At 36.0% G+C, this 16,155-nt stretch overlaps 3 protein-coding genes across 3 annotated transcripts; 1 reads left to right on the top strand and 2 right to left on the bottom strand.

Annotated features, from left to right (window-relative positions):
- Window positions 1-899: 899 nt before the first annotated feature.
- Window positions 900-6,089, bottom strand: ifit10 (interferon-induced protein with tetratricopeptide repeats 10). Its single transcript, XM_058792945.1, has 3 exons — window positions 5,490-6,089; window positions 2,927-3,049; window positions 900-2,555 (listed from the first exon to the last, which is right to left on the bottom strand). Exon 3 carries the CDS (start codon window positions 2,551-2,553, stop codon window positions 1,126-1,128), a length of 1,428 nt encoding a protein of 475 aa, XP_058648928.1. The 5' UTR covers window positions 2,554-2,555; window positions 2,927-3,049; window positions 5,490-6,089; the 3' UTR covers window positions 900-1,125.
- Window positions 2,930-5,498, bottom strand: ifit9 (interferon-induced protein with tetratricopeptide repeats 9). The gene has a single exon (XM_058792946.1). The coding sequence runs from the start codon at window positions 5,158-5,160 to the stop codon at window positions 3,751-3,753; it is 1,410 nt and encodes a 469-aa protein (XP_058648929.1). The 5' UTR covers window positions 5,161-5,498; the 3' UTR covers window positions 2,930-3,750.
- A 430-nt stretch (window positions 6,090-6,519) lies between the features above and the next one.
- Window positions 6,520-8,163, top strand: ch25h (cholesterol 25-hydroxylase). The gene is made up of 2 exons (XM_058792956.1): window positions 6,520-6,663; window positions 6,947-8,163. The coding sequence occupies exon 2, from the start codon at window positions 7,061-7,063 to the stop codon at window positions 7,814-7,816; it is 756 nt and encodes a 251-aa protein (XP_058648939.1). The 5' UTR covers window positions 6,520-6,663; window positions 6,947-7,060; the 3' UTR covers window positions 7,817-8,163.
- The last annotated feature ends 7,992 nt before the right edge of the window (window positions 8,164-16,155 follow it).

The following is a 16,155-nucleotide window of genomic DNA, read 5'->3' as shown; positions in this document are numbered from 1 at the left end:
GGGTCAGTTATTTATTGAGTTATATGTTGGTTTGTCTTCAGCTGCACTGAGTAAGAAGTTTAAAGGGATAGTTCACCCAAAAATGAAAATTCTGTCATAATTTTCTCACCCACAAGCTGATCCAGACCTGTATGAATTTCTTTCTTGTGCTGAACACAAAATAAGACATTTTGAAAAATGTTGTTGTGGTCCACTTAGACTTAAGTCATATTATCATGGTTATATTATAACAGTTTATTTTATATGCATTTTGTGTACTTGAAGAAGAGCTGCAAAACTTGTCATCGTGATGCTAAAATACTTAAAGACTGTTATAAAGAACAATGGTAAATGCAATAGACTTATAGCATAGCCTTTTCATTAATGACCTGCAGAAATTGTGCCACAAGGAAAAATCAACATGAGTTTAAATGCTGCATGTCTCCATTAAAAAAAAAAAATGTAGAGATATTTACTTTTAATACAGTGCAGACTTTGTGCCAGAATGAAATGCGATCCACTCAGTCCACACCTCACAATGTAATCAAATACACACGTGTGTTACACTCTGCAGCTGACAAGTTAAATATTAAGGACACAATTGAATGTCGTTGGGTCAGGCTGTCATTTACATTGTATTGCTGTCTAATGATTGAGGTGGCTGGATCATAGGTTTAAATGTAAATGTTTTATTTTACCAGTACCTGATATATTTTTCTTTCGCGGGAAACGTATAGCATAAAATTACTTACAATCATTATTCTCACATAGGAATCTGAAAAGAAGCTATTTACTTTTTTATAAGCCCACATTACCTGTGGAATAGGTTTTGATCTGTACAAAAAAACTGATTGAGAAAAACAGACAAACAAATAAGCATTATACACATTATGAATTTTATTTAAGCTTTTTGTGTAAAGTGTACCTTTTGGGTTATGACAGTTTAGAAATACTGTAAAATATTTTTAGCCATTAATCTTAGAACATAAACATAAAGTTGCAGTATATTATATATTTTCTGATCTCTCTTTTCTTAATCTCCATTATACAGTTATAGAATAAATAAAGTGTCAGTACATGTAGCACACCCAAATGCATATTGAATAATGTACATTTGATAGTGTAAGCACATAATACGTGATGACTTTACTGTAAGGACATCCTGAGTGCACTAAGGTGACTGAGGAACTCATCATTGTCTTCATAACTCAGAGCTTTCTCATAGAACTCAATGGCTTCATGCTTCTCCCCTTTTATCTTATGAAGGAAGCCTAGTATCCCATAAGCCTCCCCTTCCAGCGAGTTTCTCTTAATCCGTTTGTCAGCGATCTTCTTTAATCTGTAGGCACTTCTCTTCCCTTCGATCAAATCAGGGCTCATCTTCAGACATTCCATGAAGTGTTTGATAGCTAACTGCTCACATCTGTGGCAGTACAGCTGGAATTCGGCATAATAAAAATTGACCACATGTAGATTGTCGTTTCTCTCTTTGGCTGCTTTGAAAGTGACCTGAAACAGCTCCTCAGCCCGCAACATGTCGTGGTTTTCTCCGTACATCAGCGCTAGATCGCTCATTGCAGAAATGAAGGAGGCTGTCAGGCTGGTGGCCCTTTCTAAATGATAGATGCATTGATCGCGAATCTGTTGAACTCTTGACCCTTTGGCATGGTGACTTCCCTCCTGCTGCAGTTGGATTTTCTTCTGCTTATAGCAAAGAGCTAACTGATGGTGTATGAAACTTGAGTTGGGTGAGTTTTCAAGCGCTCGCTTCAAAAGAACAATTGACCTGTCCACACTTCCTTGATTCCTGAAGAATTTCGCAACATATCGCATGACATGTGGATGATCTGGAGATCTTTCTAAAGCCTTCTCTACCAAGCTTTCAGCCTCTCCGTACCTCTTGTAAATAACCAGTCGCATGCCTAAGAGGACTTTGAGAACGTCATCATCTGGATTTGTGTCAATGGCCCGTCTCAGTTGCTTTATTGTAGGTGAATCCTCCAAAGAGACTCTCTCGTATTCGGTGCGATACAGAGCAATGGCATAACCAGCATTCCATTCACCTTCCTCGGGTTCCAGATCTAAAGCCTTCCTGAAACATTGTTTGGCTCTATCATAATATTTGCATGAGAATTTAAGAAAAGTCCATCCCTTCTCACCAAGCACCTCTGGAACAGATGAAAACTCAGTTGGAAAGGTTTCATTGATCTCCTGAAGCTTCTTCAGATAACTTTCACATTCTGTGTAGTTGCTCATGTGGTAGTTTAACCAGGCAAGGTTTCCATAAGTGACAATGAGTGTCTTGTGAAATTCATCCCCATGGCATTCCATGTGTAGCTCCACGGATGTCATGAGGTTGTTATGTGCCTCCTCGTGAAACTCCAGAAGGAACTGGACATATGCCAGAGCATTGTAAGTTCGGGCAAGTACTTCTTTCTTTGCGAGGTCCAACTTAATCTGTTCTTCCAGTCTACTGAGAAGATCATTTAGATCCATATCATCTTTCATCAGAGCCCAGGTGAAGTGGCACTCCAGTTGGTGAAGTTTTGTTCTCAGAGTTCTGTCCAGATCCATATCTGGTAAAAGTGAAAAAACATTCTCAATTCTCATATATATATATATATATATATATATATATAAATAAATTAAAAAACATGCAAAAACTGTTAATAATACATAATAACTGTTAAAAATACATTACTAATATAGATTTTAAAATACATTTACATAAATATATTTTCAGTAATTTTAGTAATATATGTTTTATTTAAATATATTTATTCTGGCCAAAATATATTTGGACAAAAGTACATTTATTAAAAATGTAATTTTAAAATTGGAAATGCATTTTCTTGCCTCTTGAAGTATATATTAAATATTAAATAGCTTTGCAAAAACCACTGTAGACCAACTGCAAAAACCTTTGTAATTGTAGGCATGCACTTACCTTATCTAGGACGTCTGTACGATAAATGCTTCAGAATCTACTTGATGAGGAAGGTTGTGCAGGCTTTATTAACCTCTCCTAGAGATGGGAGTGTTAAACTCAGAATGGAAACTGAAACCTTGGCTGAAGAGGAAGGGAAAGAGTGACAACAAAAGACAGAGCGCTTAAGGCTGCATAAAATAAAGTGTAATATTTGGTTGTAAACTAGTCATGTTTCTTTAGCATATGTATTTCTTTGTTTAACTGTCATTTTCAGCAAAGAGACAATGACAATAAAACTGTACATAAAAAAAAAAAATCATTTTTTTGTTTATTTTTATTATATATATTTTATTTATATATAGTGACGTGTATATATAAACACACACACACACACACATATACAAGATAGTGTTTAAAGTAAAAGTAAGTTTGCTACTGACTCACTTATAAAGACAGTCTTGTCACCATCTAATTGTTTAACAATGTCACCTGCACTGAAGTCAAAATCACCATCACTAACACCCAGAATGTTTCTCAATTTCAAATACTATTAAATACTACTGTTATTTATATAAACATTATTCAGCCACTGACAATATATATTTTTACTTTTCTGGATTTTATTTCCAGAAAAATAAAATTATTTATACTTTTCTGGATTTTATATTCTCTTTGGATAAAAGCTTCTGATAAAAGAATGAATGTAAATGAATAAGTGCACATTAAAAGCATTACAGTAAGTCAGGGTTGGAGCTGAACTCAGCAGGAAGGTAGATCTCCAGGAACATGGTTGGGCACCCCTGCAGTAAGTTTTTTGATAAAAGTATGTATAAGTAAGAAAGTTAAAATTTCAGTCCCTTAGCAAAGTTTTTTGACAGCTCATCAGTATGTGAGCAGTGCTGATGGGCTCTCCGCAGATACTCCTTTGCTTGTGTCTCCTGCTTGTCTTCAGAGGATATAAAAGCCAAAATCTCGAATGCTTCTCTGACTTTCTGCCTGGTATTGAGATTCCTCTCTGCGATTAGTCTGAGCTTCTTGCCGGCTTGTTTTCTTGCGTAGCTGTCGATAGGAATCATGTATGCTGACTTGAACTGACTGACGGCTTGGTCTTCAACCTTTTTCTTGTAGAGCAGGCATACACCATAGGATGTGTAGCAGTGCTGCTTATCAGACTCACTGAGAGCCTTGTCATCTATCAGGCTGCAGAAAATCTTCTCTGCCTGTTCAAGTTGCCGGTTCTCCCCATAGGCCTCTGCTAAATTTACTTTGGCATAAATATTGTTAGGCTTCAGCTCTACAGACTTTGAGAAGTGCTGGATACATTCAGCCACCTTAGCAGATTTCTGAGCAGCAGGAACGCGTCTACCGGGCCTCCTCTCCTCCAACATCTGAATAAGCAGCTGTTTATGGCAAAGGCCGATTTGATGGTGCAGGAAGGAGGAGTTTGGGGCCTGCTCCACTGCCCTAGTGAGGAGAGACAGTGATTCTTTAATGGAGCGCTCTGCCCTGAAATATTTAGCAACATATCTGGTGACTTGTGGGATGTCAGGAGACACCCTGAGGGCCTCTTTTATAAGGTTCTGGGCTTCCTGTCTCCTTGACCTCTGGAGTTTCAGAGCCAAAAGTACCATGATCTCAGTGTTTGTGGGCTCCAGGCTGAGAGCCTTTCTTTGCTGTTCGGTGACTGTTCCAGTGTCTTCTGCTTTGTTCATGCCGTCTATCCTGTAAAGCACTATTGCGTAGCCTACATTAAAAACCATGTTGTCTGGTTCTGCCTCAAGAGCCTTAGAGAAACTCTCTTTTGCTTGCTCATAGAACGTTCCTCCAAGTCTCAGAAAGCTCCAGCCTTTCTCACCATGAACTACGGGCAAGCTGCAGGAGTATTCAGATGAACCTGGTATGTCCTTGCATATACTTTTCATCTTGTTCAAGTAATCTTCCACTTCATTCAGCCTCTGCAAGTGATAATGTACCCATGCAAAGCTGGAGAACGTCACAAGGAACTCAGCTTTCTTTCTCTGGTCTTCCCTTAATGCCAATTCAGCCTTTTGAAGGTAATCCAGTGCACTCTCAGTTTTACCCTCCAGGTGGTTGATAAAAGCCAGAAGGTTGAAATATGTAGCATGATACTTTTGTGGACAAAATCTGATCCTGTCATGGAGTCTGTCTGGTAAACTGTTCAAATCCCTGATGTCTGATTTTTCTACTCCCCATGTAAACAGACACTCCAGCTGCCTGAGCTTAGCTTCCATGTCTTTGTTGCTGGAGACATGAGGAAAAGAAATTATGTGTTGTTGATGATAATGATGATCATTTTCAAGGTAGGACTGGCAGTATATTTTTATAAATAAGCCCAGTGCAACATATTGCAAAACAAATTTAGATTGAAAGTTTATATAGATATGTTATGAAAAAAAAATACGACTGCTACGAGATATAGCCTACATCAACTGAGGAACATGCAAATGACTACAGGGTGATTTAGGGCAAGATTATTCAGCACATGCGGAGACAATAGGTTATATTTAAACTGCACATTTGGTTAAATGTGTTATTTACAGTAGGTTCTGTTCACTCCTACCTCATATTATACTTCAGGATGTGTTTTTTCCTTTCGGTCTGCGTATTGAAAGATTCGATGTCACGAAAACGAAACTTAAAAGGCAGAGATAGGTGTCGCTTTCGTGGTACGCTGTGAAAGCAGACGTGTTGATCTAAATTCAAATTACTTTTGTTTTTGTTTGTCATAAACCCATAATGTATGAAAGTAGGCTATATTATATTATATTAATAGAAGTGTGTTATAAGAATATTATATATAGTAATAGAAGTGTGTGTGTATATACACACACACACACATATATATAATTATTGCATTTTAATAATTTTTAGCATATAATAATATCTTAAACTAAGCATTTTGTCATGTCCCTGAGGCACTTGAGTTCGTACTTAGACATTTAACTAAATGTGCATAGTTTGTATGATTTTTTGCAATAATGTAAGCATTTATTTGTGTTCCTTTCTTAAAATACAGCTAACTAACACAATAAAACACAATAAAAACATGATAGCATAATAAAAAAAAAATCTTATTTGAAAAAAAAAAAAAAAATGAAGTTATCTGTTTTTGCAAATAAACTTAAATAAAAAAAAATTAAATTCTCCTACTTTCTTTTCCATATATGGAAAAGAAATAGGGAAGACAATTAAGAAAGCATTTCTTGCTGATTACCATCTGACATGTTAAGGACTAAAACAATAAAATTGTGGTTTAAATTAATTATTTTTTTTGTTTTTTTGGGTTTTTTTTTTTTTGTTTAGCTTCAGTCCTATGAAAATGTGATCAATATTATATTTTTTTCTCATTAAATTGTTATGAGGGACACATGATCAGTGGGTATGGTGAAAATTATGATAAATATTATAATATATAGAGAGAGGGGGGTATAATACGTGCACTGTAGCCTATAATTAGAGCGTGTCAAACAAATAAAAAGTGTCGCAGCAGCACTTACCTCTTAAAAACAGCAGACGGCGGTGTTTACCTAATAAAACTGGAATAACTCAGTCTCATTGCTGTTCCTGGAGGTACTCTTACAGAAGTTGAAAGTGACACACGGAAATTGAATATTAACTGTCATATTTTGTAGGATTAAGAGATATTTTATCAGGTTTTAAAAAATCGGAATTTCAAGTGGGACTGGGCGAGATTAACTACTTAAGCTGCTTTCTAAACAGAAAAACAGTGAATGGTAAGTTCGTTTATGTGTTGTGAATCTTACCTCACTCTTTTGTGTCGTTTGTTTACTTATTCTCTCTGGACTGTGATTCAACACACTGTCTTTCCATCATCGTTTATATTATAGTATTTTTGTAGGCTAATAAACCATTTTCTGTCTCTATAGTAGCCTATTGCAGGATTTTTATATAGTTTATATAGATTTATATAGTTATCTGATTAAAATGACAAAACTCTCTCAAAATACTCTCTCTGAGATCTCACACGGTCGCAAAATATTCTGGAAATTCCAACAGGAAGAACCATGTTAGGAGAGTTGCCACATGTGGAAAGGGGCGGGGCCGTATGCTTTATAAGCCACACAAAAAACATGTTCTGCCATTCAGACACAGAACTGAAAAGAAATTACAATGTTTGGACTACAGTACATCTGGGACAGCATTCTGCAGTACGAGGCCGTGCTAAGGTCTCCATATTTCCCAGTTCTCTTCTCAATTACTGTCTACCTAAGCTTCTGCCTGCCTTTTGTCGTTCTGGATGCCCTATCACCTAGGGTGGCACTGATAAGGAGGTACAAGATTCAACAGAAAACCAGCGTGTCTTGGACGATGATATGGAGCTGCCTCGCACTCTCGCTCTACAACCATGCCATGTACATCTTCCCACTGAGTGTCCTGCACTGGTACTGGAGACCTGTCAGCTACCAAGCGATGGCACCTGGGCTCCTGCGAGTCATCTGGGACCTTGCTGCCTGCCTGCTTCTCTTTGACTTCCAGTACTTTGTATGGCATCTTCTGCATCACAGAGTACCTTGGCTCTACCGCACTTTCCATAAGGTGCATCACAAATACACGTCCACCTTCGCTCTGGCCACTGAGTACTCAGGGGCTTGGGAGACTCTGTCGTTGGGTTTCTTCGCTGCTGTGAATCCTATGTTACTGGGGGTTCATCCTATGACAGAGATGCTTTTCCATATGCTGAACATGTGGCTGTCAGTTGAGGACCACTGTGGCTATGACCTGCCATGGGCGACACACAGACTGGTGCCTTTTGGTCTGTATGGAGGAGCTCTGCACCATGATGTCCACCATCAGAAGTTCAAGTCCAACTATGCTCCATACTTCACTCACTGGGACAAGCTCTTTGGGACACTGCACTCCGAATGAACTGAGCAAATGGAACAAACTACATGAACTGATTTCATCTGTCTTTTTTGTAAAAAGTGCATTACCATTCTATGAATGAATACCTTTGACTCTAAAACTTTTTGAAAAAAAGAGTTGCTTTATAATTCATGTGTGTTGAATTAATGTACTCATTTATTTATTTAATGTCTGTATTTAAGTGTGACTAAGAAAAATGATCATGTCTAAGGACTATGTGAAGTATATTTGTTAAGCTTGACCTAATATTTTTTATTTATTTATAAACCTGTTTTGATACTGGTTGTTTTAAACTGGAACGTGAAGAACAAATCTAACTAATTGCAATAAAGCTATGAAGTAAATAATAATTCTATGTTTGTGTTTTCATTTTGCATATTAAGAGTAGTGAAAAGAAAATTATGCAACTATATATCACAACTTGTTAAATTTTTTTCTCAGAATAAGGTATGGCTAAATTGATTTAGGAAGTTAGCTAAAAATAAATAAATAAATAAAATAACCCAATATTAATGACACATAAAATTAATTCATTCTCAATATGTATTAAAATTCTATTCAATAATTCAAGTATTTAACCAACAAATAACGACTGAAATTATTACACTGAAATTATACATGGGTACAATATTTATCTTATTAATGAAAAAAGTTAATGAATTACATACAGCATGTGCAGATACATTATGAAACCATGCCAAATAACAGTCAAAATGACATGCACTGCACTCCTTTTAAATCGTGCTTTACAAATATGTTGTGGGGCATGTCTAGCAATTGTGGCCCTGGAACTGTTTCTATTAACAGGGGGAAAAAAATTAAAAGATATAAAAAGGAGAAAGTATCAGATTCAGATTTGAATCTTTTCCAGTTAGGAAAAGATCTTAAAACGCTAAACCAAAACCATCTAAACTAATAATCATCAGTGACCGAGTTGTCATTTTGGTATTATTAACTCACAGTTCCAGTAGCTCATGCCTCGAGAGAGTGTGTGTGTGTGTGTGTGTTATTACAACGCACATCCTGAAAAACACAATGGAGAGATTCCCAAGTCATGTGAGAATTCCCAGAATTGCTATAATTCCCCTCAATCACTAAGTGAAATCCAATCATGTTTTTGTTCTTTGCTTCTGGTGATTGAGTTCATATATATTATTTGATCAAATCTACTGTAGATGGCTCTAAACAGTATTTGGAGACCTTTGCACACTTAACCCAGATATTCATAGACTAATGTATAAAGTATCCAAATACCTTTTCTGGGGCAAATACATAGACATGTTATTATTGTGAACTCTTCCGTGAAGACCACTATAATGTTCTCACACTTTATTTATTTATTTATATTTATTCATTTGTGTGTGTGTGTGTGTGTGTGTGTGTGTGTGTGTATGTGTATGTGTGTGTGTGTGTATATGACAGCTTATACATCTTATATAAGCTGTCAAATTTTTACACCACTGAAAATCAGCAGAATTTCCAATCATCCATGTGGAACCTGTTTATCTTCATACATGCTTTTCTGCCCTTACCACTTCTAGCAGTTTGTGAAGTAATCTTAAAAAACTGGCTACCTTAATATACTCTTTAGATTGAGTTTCATGTGTGGGAAGAAGACATTGTATGTTTAAATGACAGTCACTAACTGTGAATTTAAGAGGAAATAACAGATTTAAATGCACAGCTGTCAATCATCATCACTATGTTAATAATATCTGCGTTCAGCATTCTTCAACAGATCTCAAATGCACTTGTACATATTTTTGTTTATCATACAAAAATCACAAAAGTGGCTGCCAGAACTTTGCTATAAAAATACAAGAATTATGGCATTTTGGTGGACCTGTATATGTCATTAAATGATTTACTTTTAATATTCTAACATATTTGAGCTGTTTTGCTGTAAAATGTGCTATTAATAACATAATGGAAGGACTAAAGTTCATCAGATTAAGGCCTCCATTATTGGTGGCCAATAATAACAAAAAAGTACAGGGTTACTCACACAAATACAGAACAGCATTATGGTAACACGAATCACACTAAATGAATGCAATAAACATTAACTGAATGTGTATTACAGCAGAAAACACTACAATTTACATAAATGATAACAAACATTTTTTTCATTCTAAATTAATATTTTATAATATTTTAAAATATTTTACTGACACTGTATTTCCTTCTTGAGTATCATACAAATGCATACTCTTTAGTGGTAACAAATATTTTACAGTTAAATTATACGTCTTTTAAGATATAATTTTACTCTACTGTATATGATAATATCACTTTTTACATTCTTTTTCAGTTTAAATCACTAACAGTCAGGGTGTAGTTCATGGCTGCATTTCAATATACAACAACATTCAAAAATCAATAAAATATTCAAAATAGAATGCGTGGTTTGAAATTGTATTTTTTGTGTGAGTTTTCTGCAATAAATTATGAATACCTGTAGAAGAAGAAAAAAAGAAAAAGAAAAAGAGATCAGTGCTTGTATACCATGTCTGCTGTCTGTCTGTGGTTTCCAGGAGTATGGGGGACTCCGACGTGAGGTCACACATCCTTTTTAGCAGACAAAACCCAAAGCTTTTTGAAAGAAAAAAAAGATAAAATCAGTTCTGAAGAATCGTGTCATATCAGAGAATATGAAATTGTAAAACTGATTTGCCAATGACCTGAAAAGCGTGTGAAAACTTTTAATGTTTTTAAGCAGAAACAACCACTGATCAACAGGAGAAATTTCAAAAGTCAGACAGAAAAGGACAGCTATTCTTAACCACAAAAGTGAAAGAGGAAAAAGAACAAGAAGAAACAGCAAAAGTGAGAGTATGCTAAAAATTATTTTCCTCCAAGTAAAAACATTTAACTACACACATCCTATTTAATCATGAAGCTTGCATAATACTCAGAGAACAAAAGGTTGGATTTCGATCTTGCCTTTGGGAATACTGAATCAAAAAGACTTATTGTGCAACTTCCTGTACAAGTTCAGACAGACAGTTTTGTAAAAGGAGATCTGGCTCCTACGCAATTATTATGGTTCCAATCTGAGGACACAAAGAGAGGCATTATAAAGATTTTGACATTTAGACATTTTAAAACTGCATTGCACTACGCATGTACAAGCAATGTTGATGCTAACCAAGATCAGTCAGGTTTAACCTAAGCTAATTCTAAGCAATGGTAAGAAGGTCAAATTCAGCTAAATGTCTCCTGTCCCTTCTAATTAACATATTTGATTTAAAATAGTGATTTTGCAATGTAATCATCCTTACAAAGTATGTAAATACATGAATATAAAACTACATATATTATTATAGGCCAGGCTAAAATGTAATACAACATCCCCCGGTTTCACAGACAAGGCTTAAGCCTATAGTCCCAGACTAAAATGTAAGTCAGAGTTGTTTCAACTGAAAGCAACTTGCACTGACTGATCTTAAAATATATCAGTGCCTTTGTTTTGTCTCAAGATGGACACCAGCAATGTAATTTTATAAAAATTACTTAAATGTCTTTATTGATCTATGGACTGATCCTGGCTTAGACTAAGCCCTGTCTGTGAAACCATGCCCATGTCTTTTACTTGATAAAGGTTGGGGACCCCTGATTTAAAGTGTACAGTGATGCTGAAAGAGCAAACATCTCTCACACTTTCCACTGCATGATAGTGATCAATAGGTAATGGGTAGATAGTCCCCTATAACTGATTGTGTGAACTGTACCAAATGTCAGTGCAGAATTCTTGAGTATATTGGGGTTTTGTTGTGGGCGGGAAACATATCTTATAGACCTCAGGGGAAAAACACTGGTGCTCAACTAAACAGTGGTAGGCTATATGATCTGACAAAAACACAAACCCAGAAATTGTGTATTAAATACTGGTATATAGTAAATACTTGAAGAAATTTATAACAGTTTCAGTTTTAATTTTACAACAAAAATGGGGTATTTGTCCTCAGACAAGTAAAATTCAACAGAAAATGTATAACATGTATGTAATGTCCATGCGCAAGGGGGTTTCCAGAGTCAAGGCCAACTTGCCTCAAGCATTTAATGGATTATACAGTAGGCACCATTATCCACCATATAAATTATTGCTATAAAAAATACAAGCATTGTGGCATTTTGTGTCATTTAATGATTTAATGTTAATTTGCTAATGTGCTTTTAATAACGTAATGGAAGGACTAAAATTCATCAGATTAGGTCCTCCATCATTGATGACCAATAATAACAAAAAAGTACAGGGTTATTCACCCAAATACAAACGGCATTATGGTAACACGTATCACACTAAATTTATGCAAATAACATATTGCAGACTTTGTTACAAACTTCATATTACTAACAAGTAAAATGCTTGAGGAAAATAAAGACAGAATTATAACAGCAGTTTTTTTTTTTTTTTTTTACAATAATGGGGTATTTGTCCTCAGACAAGTAATTATCAACAGAAATGATTATTGTGTGTGCAATATCCATGCGCAAGGGGGTTTCCAGAGTCAGGACCAACTGACCTCAGGCATTTAATGAGTTATACCATAGGCACCGATGTGCTATTGACCATATATTTCAAAACAGATGTAAGCTGTTTCCTGTAAATGTGTGAGAGTCTGATTCATTTTCCGATAATAAATAGAAGTTTGCAATATCATGCAGCATAAAAGGCTGTTGTTTGTACAAATAAAATAACTGAAAGTGGCTGACCGGAAGCCTTGCACATTCAAAGTAAAATGATAATGTTAAAAAAAAACAAAAAAAAACGGATAGACTAAACCAGGTTTAGTCCTCCAGGGAAAGTACAAGTTCAGTTTGGAGACAAGTATCATCACCTGCCTGTGCTGACATCAGTTTCTTATTATGAATTGAGGAAGTTGTGACGTGAGCAATGATCATGCTTCTGTACAAATACATGAATCTGCCAAAAGACTTCTTCGTAATCAAAAGTGCCTCAGAGAACACACACGCTCAATAAAATGTCCTACTCATTTCCAGGCCCAAGGATTTTTCATTTGATTTAATGGCATGCATAGGAGGAGCATCAAATCAAGTTTCTACAGGCATTTTATAGTTTAATTACTGATAAAGGCATCAACTGTAAATTGTTTAAACTTGTTTCATTTTCTCTCAAAATCTGTATTATGAAACACTTTTCACAGGAAACTTTCTTGAGAAATATTTGACCCATTAAATACCTTTCATTATTGTAGAAAGGATCTGTTAAGCCATGTCAAAACAGACAGCATGCCTTGAACATGCACATGCAGATGCACTGGATAAAGAAGTGTTCAAATTGAAACTGGATGATGGCAGACTGATCCTAAGATATTCTCACATATATCTGAGCCCATTGTGTGCATTTGTCATGCTTAGTGAGCACTTTCACACAATGATTCCATGATTCTTTGGTAAGGCCTTAAAAAGATATGTCATTACTTGGCAGGATATGAGCCGTGCTAAGTCCTTAATGAAATCCATGCAGCAGATGAACGCTGTAAAGTTTCTTGGATATGGCAACATTTATGCGTCACAGATTTACAGCTCAACGCAATTAAGTATTTCTCAGAGAACATGGGGGTGGGGGATGAGGGATGTTGTATGGGGGTTACTTCAATGGCTGCGTCTGAAATTGCCCCATCTACATTTTTCCTAGAAAGTGACCTGCATTTTAAATTAGGGGAGGCACTTTTTGGGGAAGTTGCATTCAAAAAGACGATAACAAATCACTTCAAATCATGAAGTTGTGAGACAAATAATCGTTATCTCTCAGTGACTGAACGAGCTGTAAATTTTGCTTCATGTTCAAGAAATGCAGCTATTAGAGAGAGAGCCAGAGAGAGATGTTATGTGTATACACCAAATGATTAATCCATTGTATTTGTTTGCTTTATTGTATATAATTGTCATTGTTTATAATTATTAGAGATATTGTTTACTTTTGTTGTTGTTGTTTCCCTTTTCTTTTATATTATTACTTTGGTGATGTAATTATATTCTGTATTTACATATACTTACAATGCTTTGAAATAACTGAAATCATTTGGCAAGGAATGAAGTGAAGACTTGCCTAGAACTACTTTAGCCTTGCGTTCCATTTCCCTAAAAATAATTGCATGTCAGTTCACTTCAGTTCAGTCCCGCTCAAATACACCTACCAGTATTATCAAGTCAAGTCAAGTCACCTTTATTTATATAGCGCTTTTAACAATACTGATTGTGTCAAAGCACTTAACAGTATCAAATTAGAGGATAGAGTGTCAGTAATGTCTAATGATAAGATTAAACACTCAATTTTCAATTTTCAGTTAAAGGCATTTCATTATTGAATTCAGAGATGTCATTGTCTAGCTCAGTTTAGTTTAAACAGTATCTGTGCAATCAAATCGGCGATAATCGCTAGAAATTAAGTGTCCCCAACTGAGCAAGCCAGAGGCGACAGCGGCAAGGAACAAAAACTCCCTCTGTGACAGAATGGAGAAAAAAAAAACCTTGGGAGAAACCAGGCTCAGTCGGGGGGCCAGTTCTCCTCTGACCAGACGAAACCCGCAGTTTAAAAGTTTATATTTCTATTTTAATTTTGTTGTGATTTCTAACAATAGTAGTATTATGTAGTTAGGTATTTTATTATATTTTAGTTATTTTGTTGTTGTTTTTTATTTTATTGTATTCAATCGAGGTTTTCACTGGGGATATGTCTCTGGGGGTCATCTGGGTGTCCTGGTCTCCGCTGACGATCAGGGCTGTAGACATCATCTCTTGGTGCTGATCCACCATCTGACCGGATACGGACTGAGAAACAGAATAGGAAAGAAACAGAAAAATATTAGCGTAGATGCCATTCTACTTACGATGTAATGAGTACATCGTGTGTTATGGGGAGTGTTCCCGGTTCCGGTTGATCTAATTAATGCAGCCTAACAATCCTTTAACGGATTTGAATAATAGAAGCGTATTAATGTGTTATGTGTAAGCCAGGCTAAAGAGATGGGTCTTTAATCTAGATTTAAACTGACAGAGTGTGTCTGCCTCCCGAACAGTGTTAGGTAGATTGTTCCAGAGTTTGGGTGCTAAATAGGAATAGGATCTGCCGCCCGCAGTCGATTTTGATATTCTAGGTATTATCAAACGGCCAGAGTTTTGAGAACGCATTGGACGTGGAGGACTATAATGTGATAAGAGCTCGCTCAAGTACTGAGGAGCTAAACCATTCAGGGCTTTATAAGTAATTAACAAGATTTTAAAATCTATCCAATGTTTGATAGGCAGCCAGTGCAGTGTTGACAGAACCGGGCTAATATGGTCATATTTCCTGGTTCTAGTAAGGACTCTAGCTGCTGCATTTTGGACTAACTGTAGTTTGTTGATCAAGCGTGCAGAACAACCACCCAATAAAGCATTACAATAGTCTAACCTTGAGGTCATAAACGCATGAATTAACATTTCTGCATTTGACGTTGAGAGCATTGGTCGCAATTTAGATATGCTTTTGAGATGAAAAAATGCAGTTTTACAGATGCTAGAAACATGGCTTTCAAATGAAAGATTGCTACCAAACAGCACACCTAGGTTCCTGACTGATGAAGAAGAATTGACAGAGCAGCCGTCAAGTGTTAGATAATGTTCTAAGTTATTACATGTGAGGTTTTTAGGTCCGATAATTAACACCTCTGTTTTTTCAGAATTTAGCAGTAAAAAATTACTCGTCATCCAGTTTTTAATATCGACTATGCATTCCGTTAGTTTCTCAATTTGATGTGTTTCACCGGGCCGCGAAGAAATATAGAGCTGTGTATCATCAGCATAACAGTGAAAGCTAACACCATGTCTCCTGATAATATCTCCCAAGGGTAACATATAAAGCGTGAAAAGTAACAGCCCTAGTACTGAGCCTTGAGGTACTCCATACTGCACTTGTGATCAATATGATACCTCTTCATTCACTGCTACGAACTGATGGCGGTCAGATAAGTACGATTTAAGCACTTCCACTAATGCCAACAAAGTTTTCTAGTCTATTCAAAAGAATGTTGTGGTCGATAGTGTCGAGCATGGCGCTAAGATCCAGTAGAACTAATAAAGAGATACAACCACGATCAGATGATAGAAGCAGGTCATTTGTAACTCTAATGAGAGCAGTCTCAGTACTATGATACGATCTAAATCCTGACTGGAATTCCTCACAGATATAATTTTTCTCTAAGAAGGAACATAATTGTGAGGATACTACCTTTTCTAGTATCTTTGAAAGAAAAGGGAGATTTGAGATCGGTCTGTAATTAACTAGATCTTTGGGGTCAAGTTGTGGTTTTTTAATGAGAGGCTTAATAACAGCC

This window comes from Onychostoma macrolepis, chromosome 12 (assembly GCF_012432095.1).
Source record: "Onychostoma macrolepis isolate SWU-2019 chromosome 12, ASM1243209v1, whole genome shotgun sequence".
NCBI classification, from domain to species: domain Eukaryota; kingdom Metazoa; phylum Chordata; class Actinopteri; order Cypriniformes; family Cyprinidae; genus Onychostoma; species Onychostoma macrolepis.
This window is presented reverse-complemented; position numbering and strand designations above follow the sequence as displayed.

Bases quoted from the DNA above. Each gene is read 5' to 3' on its own strand.
- ifit9 (XM_058792946.1), bottom strand. From the start codon at position 5,160: ATGGAAGCTAAGCTCAGGCAGCTGGAGTGTCTGTTTACATGGGGAGTA.
- ch25h (XM_058792956.1), top strand. From the start codon at position 7,061: ATGTTTGGACTACAGTACATCTGGGACAGCATTCTGCAGTACGAGGCC.
- ifit10 (XM_058792945.1), bottom strand. From the start codon at position 2,553: ATGGATCTGGACAGAACTCTGAGAACAAAACTTCACCAACTGGAGTGC.